General features: G+C 30.2%; 1 protein-coding gene across 1 annotated transcript; it reads left to right on the plus strand.

The window, feature by feature from the left end:
• The first annotated feature begins 844 nt into the window (after nt 1–844).
• LOC145319502 (uncharacterized) lies at nt 845–27,314 on the plus strand. The gene is made up of 25 exons (XM_080161704.1): nt 845–907; nt 1,283–1,333; nt 1,754–1,823; nt 2,636–2,728; nt 3,866–3,917; nt 5,717–5,855; nt 6,643–6,693; nt 6,784–6,826; nt 6,896–6,964; nt 8,080–8,147; nt 9,592–9,693; nt 10,010–10,075; nt 17,105–17,162; nt 17,654–17,750; nt 18,006–18,141; nt 19,879–19,971; nt 22,908–23,003; nt 23,165–23,269; nt 23,440–23,538; nt 25,883–25,981; nt 26,154–26,252; nt 26,422–26,520; nt 26,686–26,784; nt 26,945–27,043; nt 27,211–27,314. Exons 1-25 carry the CDS (start codon nt 853–855, stop codon nt 27,312–27,314), a joined length of 2,142 nt encoding a protein of 713 aa, XP_080017830.1. The 5' UTR covers nt 845–852.
• The last annotated feature ends 417 nt before the right edge of the window (nt 27,315–27,731 follow it).

The raw sequence follows: 27,731 nt of genomic DNA on the forward strand, positions 1-27,731 counted from the left end.
GTAGACATGTAAGAAAAGCTTAAAATTTGAAGTCAAAAATTGCGGTCACAGGATCCTTTTAAAGATTTCTGGAGACCTGGAGGATCAGGACCTGCAGGATGATACCTGGAACCTGAAATTGACTTGAACACCTGTATTTTATATAAGGATTTTCTACTAGAGGATAATTTAGTATTTTAGTAAGATAAAATGCTTTGTTTAAGTCAAAAAAATATTTTTGCTCTTTACCTGGATCACCCTGCCAGGTTTGCTGGCATCCTGCGCCCGCCAGGATGGAGATATTCAAAAAATTCCAACTCTAAGTTATGTGTTATACCTATACTTAAAAAGTCACGCAGTTTGGGCTCTTATCTTTCACACACAGAAAATGAGATAGAAAAAACCAGATGGGGGGGCGTTGAACGCCCCCCCCCCCCTCCCTACTGTTAAGGGTTAAGTAATGATGATTTCAGTAAGAATATTCCACTATCAAATTAATAGAAGCGCATCTACTTTATAACAGCTTTTTTGAAAGGGATAGAGAAGGGCAAGAAAAATAGCCTAAAACCATCCCAAGTCTTAAATCTGAAAATGAAATAGCATAAAAACAACACAGGACAAATTAAGAGAACCCAATCAGTACTTATTGAGATCTTAAGCTTCAGACAATAAACCTTTCTTCTCCACTATTACATATTAAATATGAGTTTACATTGAATTTTCAACCACTAATTCTAATCTACAGAAGAGGTAATTTTGTGTATTATTATTGAGGATGTACATTATATCGTTTATTGTCTTATCCCTTTAGATCCCTGGATATTTCTACTTTTAATTTCCTATACCTGTAATATATTTCAGAAGAATTGCACAATGAAACAGTTTGACCCACTTTGGGTTAACATAATATGTTTACTTTTATACCAAGGTTTGTTTCATTTGAGTAGCAAAGTTACTTTATGACTACATTTGTCTGATGTGTACACTGTAGAGGTTTTAGTACCAACAATAAGTTTTAAACTACAGCTAAATAGGAAAAAAATAGTTGACCTTAAAAGATATTGCCCTTGTTGAGTTAATGGGGGGTGATGGGGTGAAAATGTCCTATTTGCATCTTCTAGTTTTGTATATAACAGTTATGACTATAAAAAGGTTGAGCTGATTTTTTGGTTCCCTATCCCTATCATTTAACAACCTTCATCTCTAGGCCTTTTTTACACAAAAAGAGAAATAGATCTATGTGTAGTTTCCATTTTTCATATAGAAAATCCTACTAACATTTTGACCTTATGATAATATTTAGTGTCCTGCCAAGAGTATCTGCATTATTATGGAACAGTTACAGTAAAAGCAGGTATTATTCATTTGTGTATCTAAAGGAGTAGTTGCACGAAATGCCTTTGAACTTAAAATCAGTGAACCACATAATTTTCCTGGTTAATGGTTTAAACTATGTTTCTAAGAATTTCAAGGCATATTTTATATTTTTATATTTTATAAGGCATATATTTGTAAAAATTTCAATTTTCTAACATTTTAAAGATATAAAAACTGAAAATCATTCTCTTGTGACATATGTAAATTAAACATTCATTATATTTTCTTGTAAACCACCAACTAAAACTTAGTTTTTCTTTTATTTGTCTTACTACTAACCCATGATTAACATATTATACAATAATGTTTACAACTTCAAGGACCTCAACACATTAAATGCACTTCATGCAACTTGTGAACACAGTAGTTCATTCATTTAAAGAATTGACATGTTTAGGTGAAATCACCACATTCGAATGTAAAGTTGATAATACTGATGAAAATCATTACTGGACTCTTGGTGAAAGGTAATCACATAGAATTCTCCATCTTCTCTGTAACTGAAATGTCAATCAGTAGATTCTTTTAAAAAAGAAATATTTTAATGTAGTAATGTTCATAGTACCCTCCTCCAATATAGCTATAAACCTTCACAGGACCTAAGAGGAGCCACATTGCAAGTAGAACCTTTGCTACAAAAATTTATCAGTGTACTTTTTCCCATACTTCAAAGAGCCTAATTATTAGTAAGACTATTCTAACTATTCTCACACATATATATAATTAACTTATAATAGGATAATACCAGTTGTACAGGATAGCAAGCCTACTCTACAATATATAGTCAATCAAAGTAAAAACCACATTTGCTCTAATACCCCCCTCTCCCGAAATTAATCAGTCACAGATGGACAGTAATATAATGCAGTTTCTGGAAGTTGTACGCTGTCATATACAATGTTTGAAGGATGACACAAACAAACTTCAGATCTCAGTTTTTGCAATGTGATTTACTTTTTTTATCTATAAGATAAAAGCAATGTTTGAAAGATTTTGTCATGTACTATAATATAAAGATGATTTTTTTAAATTGTGAAAACTGAGATCTAAAATTTGTGACACCCTACCAACATTGCATATGACGGCATACAACTTTGAAAAACAGCATTTTATTACTCTTCATATAGTCACAGACTCATAGACATCCTGTTACTCTCTCTCATCATTTTCTTATCTCTGATCATTAAACATCTATTCGCTTTTTGTGCTTTGCTATTTACGGATCAACTTTTGAATGATACAATAGCAAAAATATTCTTCATATGATTAATTTTCCTAGGAAATATTCAGCAGAATTGAAGGAAAATGGGACAGAAAAGTTGATGATTATACAGTTCATATTCACTCTTCAAGACGATGGGCTGGAATTAAGGTCATTTTTGTTTGTTAGAAAAACAAAAACAAAATTATAATACATTTTATAAATGACTGTTTTATTAAAATAAAGTATTTATTAATTTAACCTATTTGATCTCAGCAGAAATTATTCATATTATATATTGATATATTTTTTTTAACAGTAAAGCTACTATATAATTTAAAATGTCCATCTCTCTATCTGTAAAACATATTGTGGGGGAATTGTGATTTTCTCAGCTCCTATTCAAGATACACAGCTGTAACATCTTGTCAACAATCACATCATTGATTATAATCAACTATAAAACATCCATGGTCGTCTGACTGCTTTTGGAGAGCTTTTAGGCTTTTTTTTTATATTTTTCACATATTTCCCCATGTCTCTGTGTTTTTGTACAATTTTCAAACATTTTTGAATAAAAGTAACAAATTTAATTCCACTTTATTCTAAAGAATTTTTATTTAAAGATTTAATTCAAATATTTTCCAATATCTTTGGTGTTTCTGGTTTGATTTTTAAAGTTTTTGTGGATAATAGTATAAAAATTAAAAGTTTTCATTATTCTGAGCATCAAGATGGTAATATATTTGACTATAGTCTGTCATTTATCATACAAAGTATAAATATTTATGTTGTAGAAATAAATGAGAAAGGTTTTGTGATTTTTATCTCAAATAGATTTATTACTAATTTCAACAAATGCTCTTTAAATCTCCTTGTAATCTTAGCATTCAAGATTTTTTGGTGCTTTACTACTTATGGATGTTGTCATCCTTGTTTTATGTTTGCACACAAGAAAATTATTAGAATAAGATTTTCATCAAATTATAATTAAAACTTTAGTAGAAGACTTTTAGAATACCAATTGACCAAATTATAAGGTCATTGTTTTAACAACAACAAATTTTATATGACACTATAAAAATTTTAAAAGTTGAAGTTATACTCAAAGGTGTTTCTTTTGATATAATTCTGAATCAAATACATAGCCAAACATCTTTAAGAAACCAACACTTTCATTGCACAACTTTTATCTGGAAGTCATGACTTTGCATTGTTATGAGTTGCATTCTTTCCAAACATATTTTTTTACAAGCTTTTCATTTGTAGATAAGATGAAGTGCCAATATTTAAAATATCTTTTTTTAGATGCTGGAAAGATGAGAATTTTGATTTGATACAGATCTCTGTCCTAGAGCAGGTTTAATCAATATTTTTTTCTTTAAATGTTACTTAATATTTCCTAACTATGGATATTGTCAATCATGTTAGCAACAGATACTTTATCTTTTATAAAAAGACCTTAATGTATATACAGGGTTGGGCACATAAATCTGGACTTTTTCTAATTTGTAAACAAATGAACATAAAATCGTCAATTTGACTGTTAGATTATTCAATAAAATCCCTGCCAGCCTCAATTACCGCCCCTACCTGCCCCCTGAACCTCCCGCAGGCCCTGGTAATCATGTCCCTGTACAAGATGGCGAATTTCTCCTTCATAGTGGCAATGAGGGATATCTTTTTTAGTATCAGCATGTCTATTGGATCGTGCTTTAAAGTAGCCCTGGGCTCAATAGTCCAATGGATTAAGATCTGGGCTGCTGGGAGGCCACATTTCCTTAGGTACATGAGTAACTGCAGGATCCAAATTACCATCTTTCAAGCTACCCTTTGATACGGTGGCTCTTATTTGGGCCACAGTTGAGCTAGAACGACGTTTTATATCTTTTGGAATTGGCAAGAAAATTTAGCTAGGTTTGTCGCAACCCATAGTCTAAAACGAGATTCAAGGTTCCATATGGGCCTCTGAAGACAAGAACCGTGAAATTTTCAAGATTTTGTCCTTTTTGACATCTCACAATCTGCCACATGTCAATTGGTTGGAGTACTACGGCCAAGCTAGTTGGGATTGGGAGCTCTAGTCATTACTAGTACCTCACTTGAGTATCTAACAGTACCTTCAGCAAGTTTCATGAGCAACGGGCGCAGTCCGAATAAACCTTGTTGAACATAAGCACGGCTAGCTTGGAGTATACGTCCTACATTGTTCAAAGATTTTTATGGGTTAAAAGGTTAATTTACCTAAGCTTTTCATAGTGGGGTCAAACGTTCTGATCGGTCAAGTAGTCTTGGCGCTATGGCCGTTTAAAAAAAAGTCCGGATTTATGTGCCCCACCCTGTACATGTAAAAGATATGTACAATGTCTGAAGTGTGTGAGTGTATTTATAAAATGGATACTTTTTATCTAAATTTTTTTGGCTTCCTTTTTTTTGCTTATTTACTTGTTATGGCATCATTGCAAAATTTGATCACTTTTTATCAATTATAAAAAAGTGTGTGCTTTATGAAGAGGGTAGAATAGCTATTAATTGCATCATATTATAAACATCTCTCTGTGAATATTAAAATGTACAATTATAAGATTTAAACCAATTTTGATAGCCACCAGATTCAAAAGTTATAGGCTAAAAAAACTGTTTTTAATATTTTGATTGTAAATTTTTATATTCATAGAAAACTGGATATATCACGATACAATGCATGATTTTTCAGTGTGGTTGAGAACAGGTTCCCATCCACTTGATATTTACCCTTAATGATCCAAATGCCCTCCTCCCCCCCTTCTGGTTTTTTCTAATTTTCTGTGTGTAAAAGAAAGAGAGCTATAACTGAGTGACTTTTTAAATATGGGTATGATATCTTTTTTTAACTTAAACAAAGCATTTTATCTTACCAAATTACTAAAATATCCTCTAGTAGTACATCCTAATATGAAATACAGGTGTTCTAGTCAATTTCAGGTTCCAGGAATTCATTATCAAACAGATGACTTTTTCAAATTTTTTTAGCCCTCTAGCTCTTATAGGAGTTGAGATAATAAGAGGAGGGGGGGTCGTTGAATGCCCCCCTCCTCCCTGACCAATAAAGGTGCAGCTAGGGTCACCGACAGTTAAGGGTTAATCGGTTTCACAGCCATACTCGAAATAAAAATTTAGACTTCACCTGGGTTAACACTTGATGATGGCTTAGTGTATGCTGGACAAATTCTGAATGGTAAACCTCATGGCTATGGACAAATAATCAAAAGTTCTGGAGAAAAGTACCCTGTGGTTTTTAAAAATGGAGTAGTAACAGGTATATTTACTACTATTTTAAAGTTTTACATATATTAGCTCAGATTAGCTCCCCAGAGTTGCATAGCTATGATAAGGTTTCTTGTAGAAACTAGGTGCCAGTAGTTAGTACATGTCAAGTGGAATTTAATAAATATAAATTTTGATGGACCATGTCCTAATAATTCTTGGTTCACTAAAAGAATTTGGATGGAGTTGTCTCATAATGTAGAAGTATCTCCCTCCCTCCCCCCCCTCCAACCAATTAATTTTAAGTTTTTAATGTTAATCTTTAATTCAAAATGAATAATTGAATTTTATTTTAAATAATTTTTAAGTAAAACTTTATTACAAATGCATAATGTATTTACAGATATTGTTGATAAATAGATAATACAATATCAAAATTTGAAATATAAAATTTTAACATTAAACAATTCTCTTAATGTGTTTTATTTTATTTTTTATATTTTATGGCATTATCCTCTTAGAAATTTTTTTTTCAATTTTTTTCAATTTTGTACCCCCCCCCCCCTCCCCCCGACTTCGACGAACAACTATTTTAGGTTAGGTTTGGTTTTAGGCTAGGGAGCCGAGCGCTGCAGCTAGGCAGGCAAGGGGGCTGAGCGCTGCGGCTAGGCAGGCAAGGGGGCCGAGCGCTGCAGCTAGGCAGGCTAGGGAGCTGAGCGCTGCTGCCAAAGTTCATAGTTCGCTGTCAGGGGGGGGTGGGGTACTCAAATTTTCAATACTGAAAAAAAAATTTCTAAGAGGATAATACCTATTTTATAGTTAAAACAATTATATTTTAGATAATGAAGTTTTTAGTTTTTTGACTGAATCTTCTGATGTTGAAAACAAAGGTTTTTTAAAATTTTTTCTCTAAGATATCTACTTGTATTTTTTAAATTTGTCATCAAAATAATTTTTCTTTGAAACTAAACCTATTATAGATACAGATATAGAAGAATATGACTATGGAGAAAGTATGATTAGGTATGACAATATTGAATTTATCTAAAAAGACAATTATGATCAAGTACATTTAATCAATTGATTTTTCAGAGATGTCAGTTATAGATGGACTGGTGGAATCATTGGATATAGATTTAAGATTCATCCAGATAGATATAGGTAACAAAATAAATTGAAGTGAAAAGCAAATTAATATTTTCTGTAATACAAAAAAATATATGAATTTACTTTATTAAAATAAGTAAAAACATAAATTGCAAAATAATAGGTACCAATAGATCTTGCTATTTTTTTGCTGGTTGAATGCCACTACTCTTGCAATATTCAACCTAATTTTCTGTTTTTAAACAATAAAGTCATAAAAATTTTGATTGCAAATGTTGTAACTATACACAAGTGGGAATTCATAAATAACAGCATCCTAGGATGCAAGTAAACAGGGTCATCTTAATTGAGTTTTTTTTACTTCAGCAAAGAATTTAAACAAAACTAAAAATATTAGTTTAAAACAATATAAATGTTTAAGTCAACCTCCAGATCAAGGTGGCATATATTTGATGGTAGCAGTGTTTAGCAACTTTATTGGACACCATGGATTCTTTGAAAAATTTCCCTGCAATAATTTTCCTTTCAGTATAAGAATAAAAAGATTACAGCTATTGATATATTTAATATGTAATATGTTGTAAATAAAAAAATGGGTAACATTGCATGGATCTTAAGGGATATGGCACTGAATGATATATTGTTATACAACCTCAATTATTGTAAACAAAATTACTCCTTCTATAGATTATTAGTGAAAAGGTTTGGACACTTAAACTAATTAAATTCCATTAATGTACTCAAAAGGTTTTGTGCCAACAAATAAAATAACTTGGTTATGGAACTTGGATGAGCACTGTGATTTACAGTCCAATGTACCATCCTAGGACTGTTTGAGTGTGGATGCACATAAGATGATTTTAAATCCATGATTTACCTTTGACTCCAAATCTTTTAATATTTACAATATTTATGATGAACATGAAAGTCAAAATAAGACAAAAAAGCAGGTTAGGTGAAGGTAGTCTAAAAATAAAAGTAAAATTCGATCACCAAAAGTAATTTTAAAATTTTCTACTATGGGAAGGTGCTAATTCAATTTAAGGAAAGCATGTTCAGAACTCACCATAAGGTCCCAGTACATCCTGTGTTAACCGTTTCTGCTGGGTTTTTTTCTAACCTAACACGCCTTCTGGTGGGATGTGTATGTCATATTTTTTATATTTTAGATTTACTGCTGAAGATAAAGAATTAGTCAGAAGACAAATGGAAATAGTGGAGTCACAACTTCCAGAAGGTTTTATATCTGATAAAATATTTACAAAAACAATTATGAAAACTTTGAAGGGTATAGAAAGCTAATACTGATCTTGTAGCATCCATGTGTAGAAGCCTTAGCTTAACTCAATAATCATATTCACGTAAATATTTGTAATCATGTAATTCTGTTTAATTTTTAACACCCATATTTCTCAGTAAATATTAGTGATTAAGGATGCTTCATAGAATAAAATTGGGGAAAATTAAAATTTGACGTTAAAGAAATATACAGAAATAACCATGGGCAATTTCTATTCTGTTTCCTAAAGCACTGTTATATAGTATATGTAAATTTATATATAACATTTTTACTTTGCCTAAATATTTTTGTCACTTGATACATGATTTAAAATAAAATTTTCTCACAACAGGGAAGAATAATAAAGAATTATATTGTAAAATGTATAGGTATTCATAATGTCTAATAAATCAGCCCAGTAATACAATTTTCATTAATATAGCAATATATTTTTAAGGAAAAAAAACTACAAAAAAATCCTAAGATCACTTTGTCAATAGGAAAGTTGAAATTTTATTAATTAGTTAGCCCAAACATAATCAATCATGCACACTTCACTTTTAATAAATATTGCATTTCATGTATGATTTTGTCAATTTTATATGCTGAAATATCATTTTATCCAAAAATAATATTTGGCTTTAAAGGGTTAACTAAAAAAAAGTCAATAAAAGAACAATGCAATGTAACAGATTTGTTTTAAACACAAGAAACAATAATGTATTTTTAACTGTATTGTTTTGAAGTTGAATAAACTGACTGAAGCATATTTGTAAGTACGTTTTCATTCTTTTCATGTTATGCAATTATCATTTTATTGTGACATCTATTGATTATATTGTATTCCTTTTTTCAATCAATTCTATTTGTTACATTTTGGAGATAAGCATAACTATTTGTTAATTTTTGTCAATTTGTGATCTATTAGTTACAATTTAAAAAAGAAACTTCAATGGTTATTTTTACTGAAAACTGTATTTATTTACTAAAGAATTTAATGGACCCAATAGACAGGCAAAACATTTTTCTATAAGGTCTACAAATCTCATTTATTATTTGGGCTTTTTGTGATGTAAATAAGAGTTTATAATAGATATTTGTTTGATTATTGAAGCTTAGGCATTAATTGTCACATTCACAAATTATATTTTTTGGCCTTGAAATGACATATGTTCATAAAAATCTTATCAAATATTATTTTTATGCTTAGAATAGGGCTGTAAATTAATTATAATAAAACCATAGGAGAATGATAAATACTTTAAATAGAAATTAATTCCTAAAAAGCCGAATTGTAAAGAGTAGGAGTTATCTAATTAACAAAACTGGTTTATTTTACTAAGGTCTAGAAGAAATTACAAATATTATTATCATCACTAATTCATCTTACCTATTACTTTAGGATGCATGAGATTTATTGATCTAGACCTGAATTCAGAATTAAATCTAGAACAAAAATTAGAAGTTACAAACTGGATGAGACATTTATGCTGGGCAACTATAGGTAATTCTCATGTAGTTAGACATGCTGAAAATAAATAAATCATGAAAAATTAACTAGTTTTATAGTTTAAAAAAATTAACTCTAAACAGTCTTATCCAAATATAAACCTTAATTGGGGGGGGGGGGGGGGGAAGGGAAAATTGCTTAATCTTTGTTAAGAACCAGAAATTTTTTGACTAACTTTAACAAAATATGATAACAAATTTTATTATCAAATATATGTGCATAGATAAAATTAATATTAAAAGCCCAGACTTGTATATAGGGGCTTCAGAGCAGAATGATTAAAAGTGTAAATTTGTTTTGCCATTTTCAGGATCTAAAGTAAAAAGAGGTTTACCTACATTAAATCTTGGTGATGCACAATGCTTTGAAAACAATGGTAATTCTTATGTTTCATTTAATGTTAAATAACAAGTATCTTATTTTCCTTTAAAAATTATCTAAGATATTATATCTTATTACTCAATGTATTGATATTTGATCAAACTGAATTTAATTACATTATGCCTTTACAACTTCTTTTTTTTTTTTTTTTTTTTTTTTTTTTTTTTTTTTTTTTTTTTTTATTATTTGATTCTTTATTTGTCTTTATCATTTACATACAAAAATTACATTTAAAGTTTATCAATATTATTTTAAAAGTCATTCACAATATAAAAAAAAATGGATATAAATTATTTATGTACACATATATTAAAGAATATCATATCAAAATTACATTGGTTATAAGAAAAGATTTTTACATACTGTGACATTCCCTTTGTTCAGTCATAATTTACGTCTTCATAAAATAATAATGGATCACATTTAAGATGTGATTAGCAGACTGAATAAGTAAGGGAGGGGCATGGACAGTTTTATTAACACTGTTAGGTACAAGGGTCGCCAGAGGATGACTGGTCCCTTACCTTGTTATTGCCCCTTTAATTTAAGTCAGATATCCTGTGGTATTCCCTGAGCCCAGTCATCAATAAAGCCTCAAAGAAATAGTGTATCACATATAAGATGTGCTTGGCAGACTGAATTAAGATGAGTGGGGCAAGGACAGGTATTCTGATAGTAGACAGCTCTGACCCTGTTAGGTTTAAGAGTCGCCAGAGGATTAATGAAGGATCATTATCGACTGGTCCCTTACCTAGGTATTTACCCTACAGCTGAATAACAGACAGAGTAGGAATAAAATTTATCCAGGGTCAAATTGAATTGTTGTTAATTTTTCATATCCTTGTTTATACTGTTTGTTTTTAAGCAAAAATTTCCTTTGAAAGGAAATAAATTCAAGTAGATTTGAATTTAATGGAAGCTTTTTTTTCAGTCTTGACTGAAAGATGAAATATAACACAAGTATAATTTCAATATTTAAAACAGTTATCATTTTACTTGTGAGCGTTTTTGGAACTCCTACTAACAGCCAGCTTGCGTCAAAATTGAGTTGAATATTATGTAGAAAGTCTGTAAAGTAGTTGGTAGTAATATCAGTTGTGACAGGACAGTCCAGATAAAAGTGCTGGGCAGTTTCTTTGGGTGCGGGTAGATTCCGGTCTAGTATACAAAGTGTACAATCTGGAGACTCTGGCCTAAAATTAGCGATATTAGCATTAAAATAGTTATAATTGTTTATAGATTTAAACGAGAATTCTCGTATATTTATTGGAATAAAGGACAAAGTCCATACTCTCTGCCATTTACGCTCTCTCTCTATGTCAAATTCTCTGATTTTCGCCCAGTTATACCTATTTAAATAAGACTTACACTTTTCTATCCTCTGATCATCATTCGATAAGAAGTAACGAAAATGTTTTGACTTTACTTTTGGCTTTAAAAATAGTGAACTAATTTTAGTTTGGGGTTTAGAAAGTTTACACCTATATATAGCAATATTGTGCTGAACAAATCCCCTAAGTCTCAAATATTCCATGTAATTGAAATTGACCTTTGATTTGATGTTAAAGTTTCTATAATCTAGACATAAATTATCAGTATTTAGAAGGTCTCCAAAACAAATTAACTTTATATCATTTTCATAGCGTAACCATGTTGTTTCTGTAAAAATTACCCTACTTACAATTTGTTTTTCATTATTGCAAAAAAAGTTATTTTTAAAAATTCTCATGTCTTTTATGTTGTCATGGTTTAGCCAAAATGAATTTGAAAATATTGTATATGATTCAATGATTCTAGATAAAATGGGATTAATATTCTTATCTAATTTTTCATTGAAATAAAATGGATCATTTGCTTGACATCTCGTATTTTTTATTTCTAAAGACCAAGTATCTACTATAGATAAAGATTTTTTATACATTAAAATATCTAAAGAGCGTAAAAAATCTATTACTTTTGGTATTCCTAAACCTCCATTTTCAACACTTGAAAAGATTTTAGATTTTGCAATTGGTCTACTTTGACTTAAGAAAGAAATAATGATATTTTCAATTTGTGAAATAATTTCTTCAGAAGGAAAGACAACTGCCCCTACATAATTCAGTAACGGTAACATGAATCCCTTAATAATTGCAATTCTTCCAGGTGTAGTAAGGTAGAAAAGTGCCCAAAAATTTCTAACTTTTGACATTTTAGTGACAATTTTGTTCCAATTATCTTGCATATTAGACAGTTTTGAATCAAAATGTAAACCTAAAATATCAAAATCATCAACCAAATCAATACCAATTGAATCCAATTCAAGAAAAAAATCATTTGGTGGCTTCCTACCTATAATACAAATTTTAGTTTTGTTAACATTGGTTCTTAAATTAGAAACTTGAGCAAAGTAGGTAAGAATTTGAAAAATAGTTCTTAAAGCAATGGCTGTAGGAGTAAATGCAACATTACAATCATCGGCAAATGCTGATTCAGGGTCTGGCTGTATATCTGTGTCGGTCAATTTAAAAGGTATAGCTCTTGGAATTGCAATTTCATTGTTAATTGAAATAGTAAGTAATAAAGGGGTTAGGGCAATTTTAAATATGTTAGGACTAGGCCTATCACCTTGCATATAACCAACTTTCATGGGAAAGTTAGGTGTTATTCCAGTATCAGTCAGAATGTGGGCAAATCTATCATTCATGCAAGTTAAAATCATGTTTATCATATTGGGGCCAAAATTCATAAATTCTAATACATCTTTTAAATATTTATGTCCAATACAGTCAAAGGCTGAGTGAAAGTCAATTAATGCAATTGCTAGAGACGAGTTGGAAGCTAAAGTTTTAGAAATAAGTTCATAAATTTGAATCAAATTTTCCTGAATAGTGTATTTAGAAGAATAGGCTTTTTGTGATCTTATATTTATTCTGTCAATTACTTTTTTTAACCTATTGTCAATAACCCCAGAGAAAATTTTATACACAGTAGATAGACAAAAAATTGTTCTCCAAGATTTAATTTTTGAAAGGTCAGCATTTTTTTTGGCTATAAGTCTAATTTTACCACATCTTAGCATGCCTCTTAACTGTTTTTTATTAATCATCTCTTTAAAACCTCTCATTAAAGGATAGCTTACAATGTCCCAAAACTTAATCAACATTCTATAAGGAATACCATCTGGTCCTACACTAGAATTTAAATTAGCTGAATTAAGTGACTCTTTTAATTCATTAATAGTGATGTCCGCCTCTAATTTTTCTCTATCGGTATTATTTAATTTATGTTCTACTATTTTTGGGTGATTTACATTATTGCCTAAAAAATCAAAGAGAGAAGAATTGGAAATAAAGGCTGTGCCAAATTTACTTTTAAAGTGATTTGTTAAAAACTCATTTCTTTCTTTTTCACAGGTAAAAGATTCACCTAAGTCATTCTTTATTTGTGAGATAGAGTCAGCTTTTTTTGAATTTTTTAGCAAACTACTAAATGCCTTTGAAGCCTTTTCTGCATTTAAAATGTGGAAATACCCAGAATTCTCTAACCTACGATAATTCTCTTCATCCTCCATTTTGCACAGACTATTTTCAATATCAATAATTTTATTAAGTACAGTTTCATCCTTGACATTTCCACACTTCAACGCGTTTAATGATTTTGACAAATCTTTTTGTATTCTTCTACAGCTCTTAAGAAAGTTGGATTGAAAGCTTATTATAGAGTTTTTAATACAGTTTAATAACACTTCAAGGAAAGCATCATGACTAATATTTAAAGGCATTTCGTACAAGTCATTTAAAGGGGGAAGTAAATCAAAGAGATAATTTATAGCCCTATCTTTTTGTTCAATCCAGAATAATATTAGCCTATCGTTTTTAAAGTCTGTCAAACTTAGGTCATTCTTTAATCTAAATGCTAAACTTATCTGAGAAATGATGTCTTGTAGATGTAGCTTGTTAGGAACATCACAGTGTTGTAGAACCAGCTCGTAAACATCGATTCGGACACACTCAGTAAGACCATCAATATCTAATAATGAAGAATTTATAGTACATTCACGTTTAGAAGTATTTTGATAAGTGTTGAAAAAAACTTGCTTGTGGTCAAATATAGACGCTTTTAATGGCTCATAATAACAACTTTTAAATATATTTGCAAGCTGTGGACAAATTAAAATGTTGTCAATTCTACTTCTGTTTTCCTTTGTTTTCGAGAAAGGAACATAACTGAATTCTAATTTAGTCGGATGAAGCAATCTAAATAAGTCTACACAAAAATTTTCTTCTACCCACAAAGAAAGTTCTTTACAATGCTCAAAATTTGGCAATGATTTTGTATTTATCAAGTCTATGTGCTCGAGACCTTGTTCTGGTTGAATAGTCGTAGGTATTGCATTCAAATCCCCTGCAATTATGTAAAATGTATTTCCAATGCTCAATATTTTTTCCCTTAATTGTTTAAAGAAATTTTTGTTGTTATTTTGAGTTGGCCCATAGCATGAAATCAATGAAATTCTACATTCATTTATTTTTAAATCTAAAATCAAAATATTTTCATCAGTGGAGTAAAAGCTTTTAATTATTTCATATTTTAGTGTTTGTTTGATTAAAATTGCTACACCCCTCTCCCCCTTTGAACTATTGCAATAAGATATATAGCTACCAGCCATATTAAAACGAACTTCTTTGCTAAAAATAATTTCTTTATTATTTAACCTAATATCCTGAATGAACAATATATCAGGTTTAGTTTTAAGCATTGCGTTAATTTTAAGTTTAAACTTGTTAATTGATGCTTTACCTACATTGTAAGTACTTATATTAATTGAATTGCAATTAAGAGAACTAAAATAAATATCCTTAAGTAAAGAAACATCTTGTGTTGAATTAACATTTTGAATATAAATCTTTTCAATGAAGCTTAAATTATTCATTAAACATAAATTTATAAATCTTAATAAAAGATAAGCAAGTAACTAAATAAAAATTAACTGAATTTAACCTGTTGTAGATAAGACTAAACCTTGTATAATTGTTAGACGATGGTTTAAAATAGGGGTTTGAATACATAATAATTAGTGGAGGGGTAGAGAAAAAGAGGGGATAAATTGTTTGAAAAACAGAAATTTTAATTTTATTAGAACTTCTGTTCAATATATGATTATTGAATCTTACTAAGTTTATTTTAAGATTTTGGAACGAAAAAAGGACAACAAAGTAAACTGAAACTATGAAAACCAAAAAGACAACAAAATAAACTATAACTATGAAAACCATAGCAAAAACAACTTCTAATTCAGTCAAACATCAATCTTTCAAACAGAATTTTGATTTTATTATTGGAAACTAGGGTAAAGAGGGGGAATTTCAGTCATTTTTTTCATCTTCCTAAAAAATACCTCTAAAAACTTTTTTCAAAATATTATTGTTGCAAATGAAAGCTATGGCAATGAGTTTGATGCCTGTCTTGGTCCCATTAAGATCTTGCTACTAGAAATTGGTCAAAAAATCGTCTAAAGAGCGGTGGTTGGCATGGTCATTTGACTTTGGGGAGATGGTACAACCCCTGAAAACAATTTTTATCAACATTTTAAACTATAAATGGAAAGCTTAGGTCATAAGCTTTCTAACGGCTTTTAATTCTTAACAATGTAGCAATATTTGTTTGTTTCTCAATTAAGATCTCCCTAACCACTGATTTGAATGACCGTTTGACCACTCCTTGTCCGATTTTGTAATTTTGCCGTTTTCAAGCTGTTAGCCGCTGAATTTTAAAAACAACAAAATTTTTGATCTAGTCTTTTATTGTGATAAGAAACAGATAAAAATATTAATTGGTGCTGCCGACTGCCGTTTTACTGCCATAACCCCCAAAAATGGCAGTTTCCATTATTTGCTGGTTTTTGCTGATGGCCAGAAAAAGTAAATTTTTTGTTATGAAAAAAAAGTACCACCTAAAAAAATATGGTAATCCTAGCTTTAAAATTGGTCGCTCTAAAGCTGTTTTAATATTTTAGCTGGTCTCTTAAAAGCAGCTAAGGAGCGGTCAGGCTGCTATGCCTACAAAAAGTAATTTTCTCTAAAAATGCACATGAACCACCAGAAAAAAAAATATGTCTCTATCTGTTACAGGAGCCGAGATAGAGGGGGGGCTAAATTAGCCCCCCCCAATCAATTAAGGTGCAAATTGGTGCCCGACCTGTAAGGGTTAAATAGGAATATTTCAAACCTTGCAGTGGTCAGGATTATGCATAAGTTGCTGGCAACCAGGAAAGTTAAACATTAGTGGCTCCAGAAATATTTTTTGTTATGCTTGATTCAGGAATCTTGTAATATTGCCAGGAAACAGGAAGCATTTGTTACCAGCAATATTTTACCATGAACTGCAGTAGATCCATAAATTTTATTAAAATTTTCGGAAAAAAATCTTTTAACAGAAACTTATTAACATAATCCAAGTTGGTATCAATACATGTAAAATAACATTTTCAAAACAAAAAGATCTTAAATATATATCTTTTTTCACAGGCTGAATTTTTAAAATTGGTCTGTCAGTTTTTCCAAAGTAAGTAAGTTCTATCTAATGGCAAGGTTTGAAACAAACAGAACATTTCTCTATACTAAAACATCTCACATTTTTTCTCTGTCAAATATGTTATAGGTTTTTTAAAATTCCTAACCCCTGCGGGGGGCTTATTTGTATATTCATATCTTAACCTAATCGGACCTGTGTAGAAATACCTAGACAAATAATGTTGAAACTTAAAAAAAAATGTAATAGACACTCCTGCATTTTACTATCAAAATGTCCATTCCGATGTTTGTCTCAAAAATACTACATTTGTCCACTCCAACATTTGTCCCACTCATGGGTTTGTCCAACTCAAACGTTTAGGACTTCTGCATTTGTTCACTCTGACGTTTGGAAATCCTACATTTGCAAACTGTTTCCACTGTAGATTTGTAAAGAAATTGAACTTATTAAAACTAATAGAATAATAGTAGTTTATGAAAAAAAGTTTTATAACAAAATATATTATTAGGAACAACAATTCTTCATGAGATTGCCCATCTATTTGGTCTTATACATGAACAAAACAGGTTATTAAAAGCAAAAAAATAACCATTTATTAGGGGAGAGGTAGTGCAGGGGAGGGGGGATGTTGGCAGCAGAAAATATGAAATGTGTGGTCCAAAATTTCAAATAACATCTTTGCAAGTGTATAACAGTTTTATTAACCCTAAGGGAAATAACTAATGTCTTAGATAAATTAAGAAAAATAGATACTTTAATATTGAGGTAGAATTTGATTAGCCATTTAAGAATTGAACTATTATTATTTCTGAATACTTCCAAGTTGTAGCAATCATTTGGGACATATTTTGTAAAGCTACGATCCAAAATTGTCTATTCTTAAAATATATTTTACAATGCATATTAAAGCTGTGACAATAAGCTTTTAATTTAAAACAGCATATTTTTATGAATAATTTGGAAAATATTTTGAATTAGAATAGTTTAAAATTGGATAGAGATAGAATTTGTGATTGAAATATAATGATTTCAATTTTCAAATATTATCTATTTTTAGACCTGACCGTGATCAGTATGTTGAAATAATACATGAATTAGTTATAAAAAATTCAACAATGTCAGTAAAAAATGAAACTCAGGGAGAGACACACCAGGTAAGTTTATTATATCAGTTTCAGACTTGAGATTAAAAATTTGTATTGTTTTAAGATATATCTTAGAACTAGTTGATTTTATTATTTTATCTATTTGAAAACATTTGTTTAAGTTTTTAGTTCATAATGAACAAAAATTGTTCTTAGATTTTTTTATATTTTTTGAATTATTTTGGCAACATCATATTGGGTATAATAAGTGTCATACCTACAGGTCATTCTTGTTATTAATGAAATAAAATTATATCTTTTTAGACCCCGTATGATTACTTCTCAGTAACCCATTATCCTGAGACAAAAGGGTGCTATGATGACAATGTGTGTATAAAAGTAAATGAGCCCTTCAAAACATATTTCAATGAAAGTGGATTGCTGAAAGAATATCCAGTAAGTTTGTATTTAAATATTTGTACTTTTGTAATGTTACTTTTATTAGTTGAAATATATTTTGTTTAAAATATTTACAAATCTGAGAGTAAGGTTTTTGCTGAATGCACACTCAAAACAGCTTTGAATCAATTAAGAACAACCTACAGTTGCTGTCATAGGAAAAACAATTTCAATAAATGTGGTCTTATGACTTCTATTTTAAAGGGCAACAAATTTGATAATTAGAAAATAACAATCTTTTGTAAGTTTTTTTATTTCCTTGCTACTTGTGGTCCTATCTCTTTTTTTTCTAAATTACTTATTTTAGGACAGATTATCCGCTGTTGATGTGTTAGAGATCTCAAGGTACTTGAAAAATTTTTTGTAATAATAATTTATTATTTTTAAAAAAAAATTACTTAATTGCAGAGCATATAACTGCACTTTGAATGGGGAAATGAAAGTAAGATTTTTTTTGTTAATTATCATAAACCTAAAATGTGTTGTGTGAAAATAAATCTAACAATAATCTAGTTGTATTCTTAAATTTTTCTCTTCATAAAGTAAAATAGCTTTAAGTGTAAAATTTTGCCATCAGTAGTATCTTTCAAGCTCTTTTATATAAAGTGTAACAACTATAGAGTAATTATACATTAAGAGATATAAGTTTTCCGGAATTGTAATGTAGGGAGTAGATTTAAAATCTGCATCAAATTTTAAGGATTTTTTATAAAATTCGTTTTTTGTATAATTCTTTATCTAAAAGCGGAAATACAAATTAAGTTAATTAATTTTGGCATCCGTGATTGGTGGATTTAAAAAATCTGCGCTCTGATTGGATGTCGTACATCATTCAACCAATTAGAGCGCAGGTAGTTTAAAATCCACCTATCCTATTGGTCAAAATTAATTAACTTAAAATGTATTTCCGCTTTTAGATAAAGAATTTTACAAAAAACGAATTTTATAAAAAATCCTTAAAATTTGATGCAGATTTCAAATCTACTCCCTACATTAAAATTCCGGAAAACTTATTTCCCTTATTATACATGCTAAATAATAAAATTTTTTTTAATACCAGAAGGAATATGAAGATTATGAGAATGTTATAAATAATGCAGGTAATTCCATATATATAATAAGATACATAAGTTTTTATAAAGAATTTTATTATTAGAGGTAGATTTGAAATCTGAATCAAATTTTAAGGATTTTTTATAGCGCAAATACACTTTAAGTTAGATAATTTTAACATCCGTGATAGGTGGATTGAAAACTGCCTGCGCTCTAATTGGTTGAATGATGTACAAAACTTAAGCTTCTCTAATTTAAAGCGCAGATAGTTTTCAATCCACCAATCACAGATGTCAAAATTAATTAATTGTATTTCCGCTTTTAGATAAAGAATTATACAAAAAAAGAATTTTATAAAAAATCCTTAACATTTGATGCAGATTTCAAATCTACCTCTAACATCAAAATTCTTTCCAACTTATATATCTTAATATATAATTTAATCATCTTTTATATTCTTTGAAGCATTATGTACTTATTTATAAAAACAAATTGAATTATCAGATTATCTTATAAAATAAACTCCTTTTTAACCCTTTTAACCCTGTGCCTGCCAGGATGGAGATATTAAAAAAATTCCAACTCTCAGTTAAAAAGTCACTGAGTTATGTCCCTCTTTCTTTCACACACAGAAAATGATAGAAATGTTTTGTAATATAGCAATAATAGAAAATGTTTTGTAAAGGGAATATTATTGATGCATCAAAGGCAGGACTACTCAAGATTGTAGAATATTACATTAATAATGGAACAAATATTAATGATGTTGATGAAGATGGTAAGTTTGTTTATGTTTATGTTCATCTATTCACAAATCTAAAATTCATATTAATCTATCATTCTAGCTAGCCATCTATTCTTCTATCTATTTATCTATCTATCTATCTATCTATCCTTATATATATATATAAATATATCAATGTGAATATATTCTTTTTCTTATTAAATATATGGCTTTTCATCCCCTGTTAAGGATAGATAAGGTTGAATTTATCCCCCCATCCGCGATTTTTGGTCGATTTTTGGACCCATGACCTGGTCCACCTTACAAAAGGAGCCTCCAACACCCTATCCTCCTACCTCAAGACCATTACCAAAAGCAGGTCCCCTCTCTACCCCTCATAAACAGCAAGGACTCAGAATCCTTTTAAAGGGACTGTGAACGAGAAAATTTCTCATCAGATTATCAAACCTTAACATCATCTCATTCATATAATCTCAAAGATAGGACAAAACTCTCTCTCGTTTCCTTAAAAAATGGCTTTTTCCGCTGATTTTTACTACATACAAGAACGGGGAAAAAATATCCGTTACTATATAAATGTGCAGTTAATTGTCTTTTTTTCCTTCTATAGCTAAAACTAAACTTTTTGACATAGTTCTCTATTTTTCCTGACGGTTAAGCTACCTTTTAACATAATCCTTGCCTTTAACCAATGTTTAGTTACTTAGAAATTGATGAAATAAGCAATATTCTTATTTGAAATCAAATACAATAACAAAGCTAAAAACAGGTTTTTTTTTATTAGTATCCAAGTAACTTCAGTTGGCCTATCTCTTGCCCACCTGTAATTACAAATTTGTAAATTATAAAGGTGCAATATTTCTTTATAAACAGTCTGATAAAAGTAGAAACTAATTTTCCTCATTTTGGTTATTTATTGTCCAACACAATAAAAAAGGATATCATTATTTTAAATAATTGACAATTTTATATCATAAAATAAATCCTTAACAGTTAGTAAATTGTTTAAACTATGTATGACAAGTTAAATATCCCTGCAAACATTATAAGAAACAAAAGCGTTCAGATTTTTCCTGTTTTTTCCTTTTTACCTCCCAAAATACCATAAAATCAAGGCATTAATCCTGGATATTTTTGTTAATAGGACGTTTTTGGTTGATCAGTGTAGTGAAAGGTGCTTAGAAAATGTTAAGATTTGATAATCAGATGAGAAATTATTATGTTCACACTCCCTTTAAGCTGGGTTGCAGCCATAAAAAAAACAAAATCATACCACCTGCTACAGTAAGACCACTATACCCTGCAGCACCACATCACACAGTACACAGTACCATAACTGGTACCTCAACCAGGTCTGTAAATACGGATGAATCATCCTTTACATTTTCGACATCTCTGGCATCTCACTTACATCAACCGTTAATCTTCTCAGATCCCTCCCTGCTCTCAGACAACAAATCCTCCAATATGGAAATAAACAACGAAGACCTCTGGCCTCACTAGACATGTTAATTGATTAAATCCAAATTACACTTTAAAAACTTATTCCGATTTATAAAAAAAAATTAAAATTTACTTTATTTAATTTTATGTTTTTATATAATTATGTCATATTTCTTTATTGTAAGTGTTTTATCAAATTAAATACATAATAATAATAAAATTAAAGTATTTCTTTTGTTATTATTGTACAAGGCCTTTGTTTATTTTTCTAATATATCAATCTTATTATCTAACTTTCTATCTTTCATTAATACACAATATGGGACTTTTTAAGGTTTGACTAGATTTCTCCCTGTGTATCTATAACTCTACTCTAAACTTCCCAAGAATAAATTTAATCGTAACTACACAATGTATAATAAATCTAATATATTTATATATTGTTATAATACTATATTTCCATCACATATATCTATATATCTAACTTACAATACATATATTAGAAAATTATACTGTTCTACAGGAAGCAGCAAATAAAACTGGACTTTTTAAAAATGGTCATAGTGCCCAAAGCCAAAACTACTTGACTGATCAGGACGTTTGGCCCTTCTATAAAAAGCTTAGGTAATGACTTTTTTGCCCATAAAAATCTTTGGACAATAAAGGATGTGTAACCTAAGCTAGCCGCGCCTATGTTCAACAAGGCAGATTCAAATTGCACTGATAGTTTACCCTGAATTCTTGCCATGGGCCCACTAAATCTGACATCATCATTGTAGGTGGGATAGACTTATGAAACTTGCTGGAGATACTGCTAGATACATAAGTAAGACGATAGAAAAGACTAGACCTCGCAATTCCAGTTGGCTTGGCCTTGGTATTTAGGCAAAGTGAAACAGGCAGATTTTAAGAGGTCAAAAACTTCAAAGATCTTAAAAAATTCTTGGTTTTCAACCTTGAAAATATTTTAGACTATGAATTGCACCAACAAATCTCCATGGCATTTCCAAAAAGGTATAGTATGTTGTTCTAGCTCAACTGTGGCCCAAATTAGAGCCGCTGTGTCGAAGGGTAGCATGAAAGATGAGTAATTTTGGAACCTACGGTTACTCACAGTCCTAAAGAGATGTAGCCTTTCAGCAGCCTCAATGTTAATTTAATGGACTATTGGACCTGGAGCTACATTAAAGCATGAACCAATAGACGTACTCATGCCACCAAGACCTTCCTCATTGCCAATATCAAGGAGATCTTCGCCAGCTTGGACAGGGTCATTGTGACTGGGGCCTGAGGGTGGTTCAGGGGGCGGGTAGAGGCGGTGAATGAGGCTGGCGGCGATTTTATCAAATAATCTAATAGTCATATACCTAGTCTGCTCTCCAGTTTTTAAAATACAATAAAATCTTTAAAATTGATGATTTTATGTACATTTGTTTACAAATCAGAAAATGTCCGGTTTTATTTGCCGCACCCTGTATATATAACTCCCTGTGTATCTATATTTCTACTAATATATACATATCTAGGATATACAAGTCTTATCTGGGCAGCAAGGAATGTAAATGCTGAAGTTGTTAATCTCTTAGTAGAACATGGAGCTGATATCAATGCCAAGGCTAATAGTTGTTAGTTACATAATATTATTAAAATACTATATTTACATCACATATATCTATGTAACTTACTATACATATATTACAAAATTATATTATTCTATATATATTTCCCTGTGTATATATAACTCTAATCTAAACTACACAATATCTAATATATTTATATCTAGGATATACCAGTCTCATGAAGGCAGCAAGGTATGGACACTCTGATGTTGTGCAGCTCTTATTAGAACATGGAGCTGATATCAACGCCAAGGCTGATGGCTATTATGGTTAGTTACATTAATATTATTATGATACTATATTTCCATCATATATATCTATCTATCTATCTTACTATACATATATTACAAAATTATACTATTCTATATATAACTCCCTATATATATATAATTCTACTCTAAATTACACAATACATACTAAATCTAATATTTATATCTAGGAGCTACAAGTCTTATGAAGGCAGCACAGAATGGACACTCTAATGTTGTGAAGCTCTTAATACAACATGGAGCTGACATCAATGCCAAGGATAAATGGGGTTAGTTACATAACATTATTATAATACTATATTTCCATCATATATAATCTACCTAGCTACCTTTCTATCTATCAACATATATAGTTGAAAGCCTTTGATGAAGATGTTTACAAGCTTATTACATCAATTGAATTCAGGCAAGTCAACAATAAATTCCAAACATCTTTACAAAGAACAATCAAAACAATTAAATAATTCTAAAGACATCATCATTGAATCTGATAAAACTGGAAACTTGTACACAGTACCTATTAATGAATATAAAACAATTCTGCATAACAATGTGACAAGTGAATTCAAGAAAGCTGACGAATCTGATGTTGACAATGTAAATAAAGAAGCTGCTGAACTTACATCTACGTTGGGTATAGCTGATAGGGTTGATGAATACATAAAACAAGAAGCCTTTGTAACTGTTAAAGATCACAAACCGAATTTTCCTGATAGAAAGCAGTACAGACTTCTCAATCCTGCTAAGTCAAATGTTGGTAAAGTCAGTAAAACCATCCTTGAAACTGCAGTCAGCAAAGTTAAATCAGCAACAAATCTTAACCTTTGGCAAAATTCTGATCAGGTTATTGAATGGTTCAGTGGCCTACAAAATAAGACAAAGCTAACATTTTTCAAATTTGATGTTGTCTCTTTTTACCCTTCAATCAGCAAGGAACTTTTTGATATTGTTATCAACTGGTCAAAGCAGTACCATAATTTTACATCTGTGGAACTCAAAGCTTTACAAAACACTAGGAAATCATTTTTGTACCTGAATGAAGATCCTTGGATCAAAAAATCACAATCAAACTTTGACATAACCATGGGAAGTTTTGATGGTGCTGAATGTTGTGAACTGGTTGGTCTCTACATCCTTAGCAAGCTGGGTGACATCATTGAACAACCTCAAATTTGTCTGTACCGAGATGATGGTCTTGCTGTCCTTGATGGTTCTGGTCCACAGGTTGAACAAGTAAGAAAACGAGTTTTTCAACTTTTTAAAGATTTAGGACTGAAAGTAACAATAGAATGCAATATAACAAGCACCGAATTTTTGGATGCCTTTTTTGACCTGAAAGCCAACACTTTTCGACCTTTTAAGAAACCAAATACTGATCTCAGCTACATAAACTCAAAATCTAACCATCCTGCTAACATCAAGAAAGAAATTCCCAAAATGGTTTCAAGTAGAATTTCCAAACTTTCAAGTTCAAGAGAGATCTTTGAAGCCGAGAAAATACCTTTCAAAAATACATTGAATTCAGCTGGCTACAATGATGACTTCACCTACTCACCCAACCAACAACGTCATCCTACTACAAGGTGCAGGAGAAGAAAGGTTATTTGGTTTAACCCTCCTTTCTGTCAAACAGTGAAAACTAATGTTGCAAGGAAATTCTTACTACTGATTGATAAACATTTTAAGAACACACCTCTTCAACAGTACTTCAAACGTTCTACAGTTAAAGTGTCTTATTGTTGTATGCCTATCATCAAAGCCATCATAGCTGGACATAACAAATTCTTACTTAAAGATACAGCTGCTGCAAACACTCAACCTGCAAGATTGTGCAACTGCCGTGGTGGCCAAGCTGTGTGACCCGTTGGAGGCCAGTGCTTGAAGTCTTCCTTGGTCTACAAAGCAGAAGTCATCAATGTAGTCAAACCTGCCACATACATTGGCCTGACTGGTAACACTTTTAAAGAAAGATTTACTGGTCACAAGTCATCCTTTAACAATGCCAATGCAGAGCACAAAACCAGCCTATCATCATTCATTTGGTCATTAAAACGAAATTAAACTAATTTTGATATTAGATGGTCCATCCTGCAGCAAGCACCAACCTACAACCCTAGCTCCGGTGCATGCAAACTCTGCAACCTAGAGAAGGTGAAGATCATGTTCAACAATAACGTCACCATGCTCAACAAGAGGTCTGAGATCAACAGCAAGTTCAGACACAGAGACAAGTTCCTTCTGATTTAAGACCTGGCTGCTAATGATACCTGATACTGCCATTTCAAGATAGATTTTTTAAAAATTATGTTTATTTGTAATTTCAATATTTTAAAAAATCCTCTAAATTTAATTGAAAAAATCTATTAATTCTAATATTATTGTCAGTATTAAATTGTAACTGAAGATTGCTTAATGCATAAAACATGATGTTTTACAAATAAACTTTTGTTCATTCTATGTGAACTATATCAACATATATATATATATATAAATATAAAACTATACACATAAACAACAAATCATATTATTTAATATATATATTTCATTTTCTTGTATATCTATAACTCTACTCTAAATTACACAATATAATAAATCTAATATATTTATATCTAGGAAGTACCAGTCTTATCTGGGCAACAAGGAATGGGCGTACTGAGGTTGTGGAGGTCTTATTAGAACATGGAGCTGACATCAACGCCAAGGATAGTTATGGTTAGTTACATTAATATTATTGTAATACTATATTTCCATCATATATATCTATCTATCTATCTCACTATACATATATTACAAAATTATACTCTTCTATATATAGCTCCCCGTGTATCTCTAACTCTACTCTAAACTAAACAATATATACTAAATCTAATATATTTATATCTAGGATATACAAGTCTTATCTGGGCAGCAAGGAATGGATATACTGATGTTGTGCAGCTCTTATTAGAACATGGAGCTGACATCAACGCCAAGGCTGATTATGGTTAGTTACATAATATTATTATAATAATATATTTACATCACATACATCTATCGATCTATCTTAATATACATATATTACAAAATTTTACTCTTCTATATATAACTCCCTATGTATATATAATTCTACTCTAAACTACACAATATAATAAATATAATATATTTGTATCTAGGAAGTACCAGTCTTATCACGGCAGCAGAGGAGAAACATATCGATGTTGTGAGGCTCTTATTAGAACATGGAGCTGACATCAACGCCAAGGCTGATAATGGTTACATTAATATAATTATGATTCTATATTTCCATCACATATATTTATTTATCTTACTATACATAAACTACAAATTATACTTTTCTATATAAATTTCCCTATGTATCTATATTTCTACTATAAACTACACAATATATAAAAAAAATCTAATATATTTATATCTAGGATGGACCAGTCTTATGAGGGCAGCATGGATCGGACACCATGATGCTGTGAAGCTCTTAATACAACATGGAGCTTCTGTCAATGCCAAGAACAAATGGGGTTAGTTACATAATATTATTATAATACTATATTTACATCAGATATATCTATCTATCTATCTTACTATGCATATATTACAAAATTATACTCTTCTATATATAACTCCCTACTCAACTATAAACTACACAATATATAATAAATCTAATATATTTATATCTAGGAGAGACCAGTCTTATGCATGCAGCAAGTAATGAAAAGACTGATGTTGTGAAGCTCTTATTGGAACAAGGAGCTGCTGTCAACGCCAAGGATGATAAAGGTTATATACATAGTATTGATTAATACCATTTTTCCATCATATTTATCTATACATCTTACTATACATAAACTACAAAAATCATATTATTCTATATATATTTCCCTGTATATCTATAACTCTACTCTAAACTACACAGTATATAATAAATCTAATATATTTATATCTAGGACTGACCAGTCTTATGAAGGCAGCAGAGTATGGACGTATTGATGTTGTGCAGCTCTTATTAGAACATGGAGCTGATATCAACACCAAGGATAGTGATGGTTAGTTACATAATATTATTACTCTATTTCCATCACATAAATCTATCTATCTATCTATATATCTATCTATCTATCTATCTATCTATCTATCTATCTATCTATCTATCTATCTATCTATCTATCTATCTATCTATCTATCTATCTATCTATCTATCTATCTATCTATCTATCTATCTATCTATCTATCTATCTATCTATCTATCTATCTATCTATCTATCTATCTATCTATCTATCTATCTATCTATCTATCTATCTATCTATCTATCTGTCTATCTATCTATCTATCTATCTATCTATCTATCTATCTATCTATCTATCTATCTATCTATCTATCTATCTATCTATCTATCTATCTATCTATCTATCTATCTATCTATCTATCTATCTATCTATCTATCTATCTATCTATCTATCTATCTAT

This window comes from Acartia tonsa, chromosome 1 (assembly GCF_053477335.1).
Source record: "Acartia tonsa isolate MP-2025a chromosome 1, ASM5347733v1, whole genome shotgun sequence".
NCBI classification, from domain to species: Eukaryota; Metazoa; Arthropoda; class Copepoda; order Calanoida; family Acartiidae; genus Acartia; species Acartia tonsa.

What these genes read in the sequence shown, in the direction of transcription:
- LOC145319502 (XM_080161704.1), top strand. Translation starts at nt 853, where the DNA reads ATGAAACAGTTTGACCCACTTTGGGTTAACATAATATGTTTACTTTTA. An exon ending in GCTGAAAGAATATCCAGTAA is followed by an intron (nt 18,142 to 19,878) that starts GTTTGTATTTAA and finishes TGTTTTGTAAAG; the next exon opens with GGAATATTATTGATGCATCA. An exon ending in CAACGCCAAGGCTGATAATG is followed by an intron (nt 26,521 to 26,685) that starts GTTACATTAATA and finishes ATTTATATCTAG; the next exon opens with GATGGACCAGTCTTATGAGG.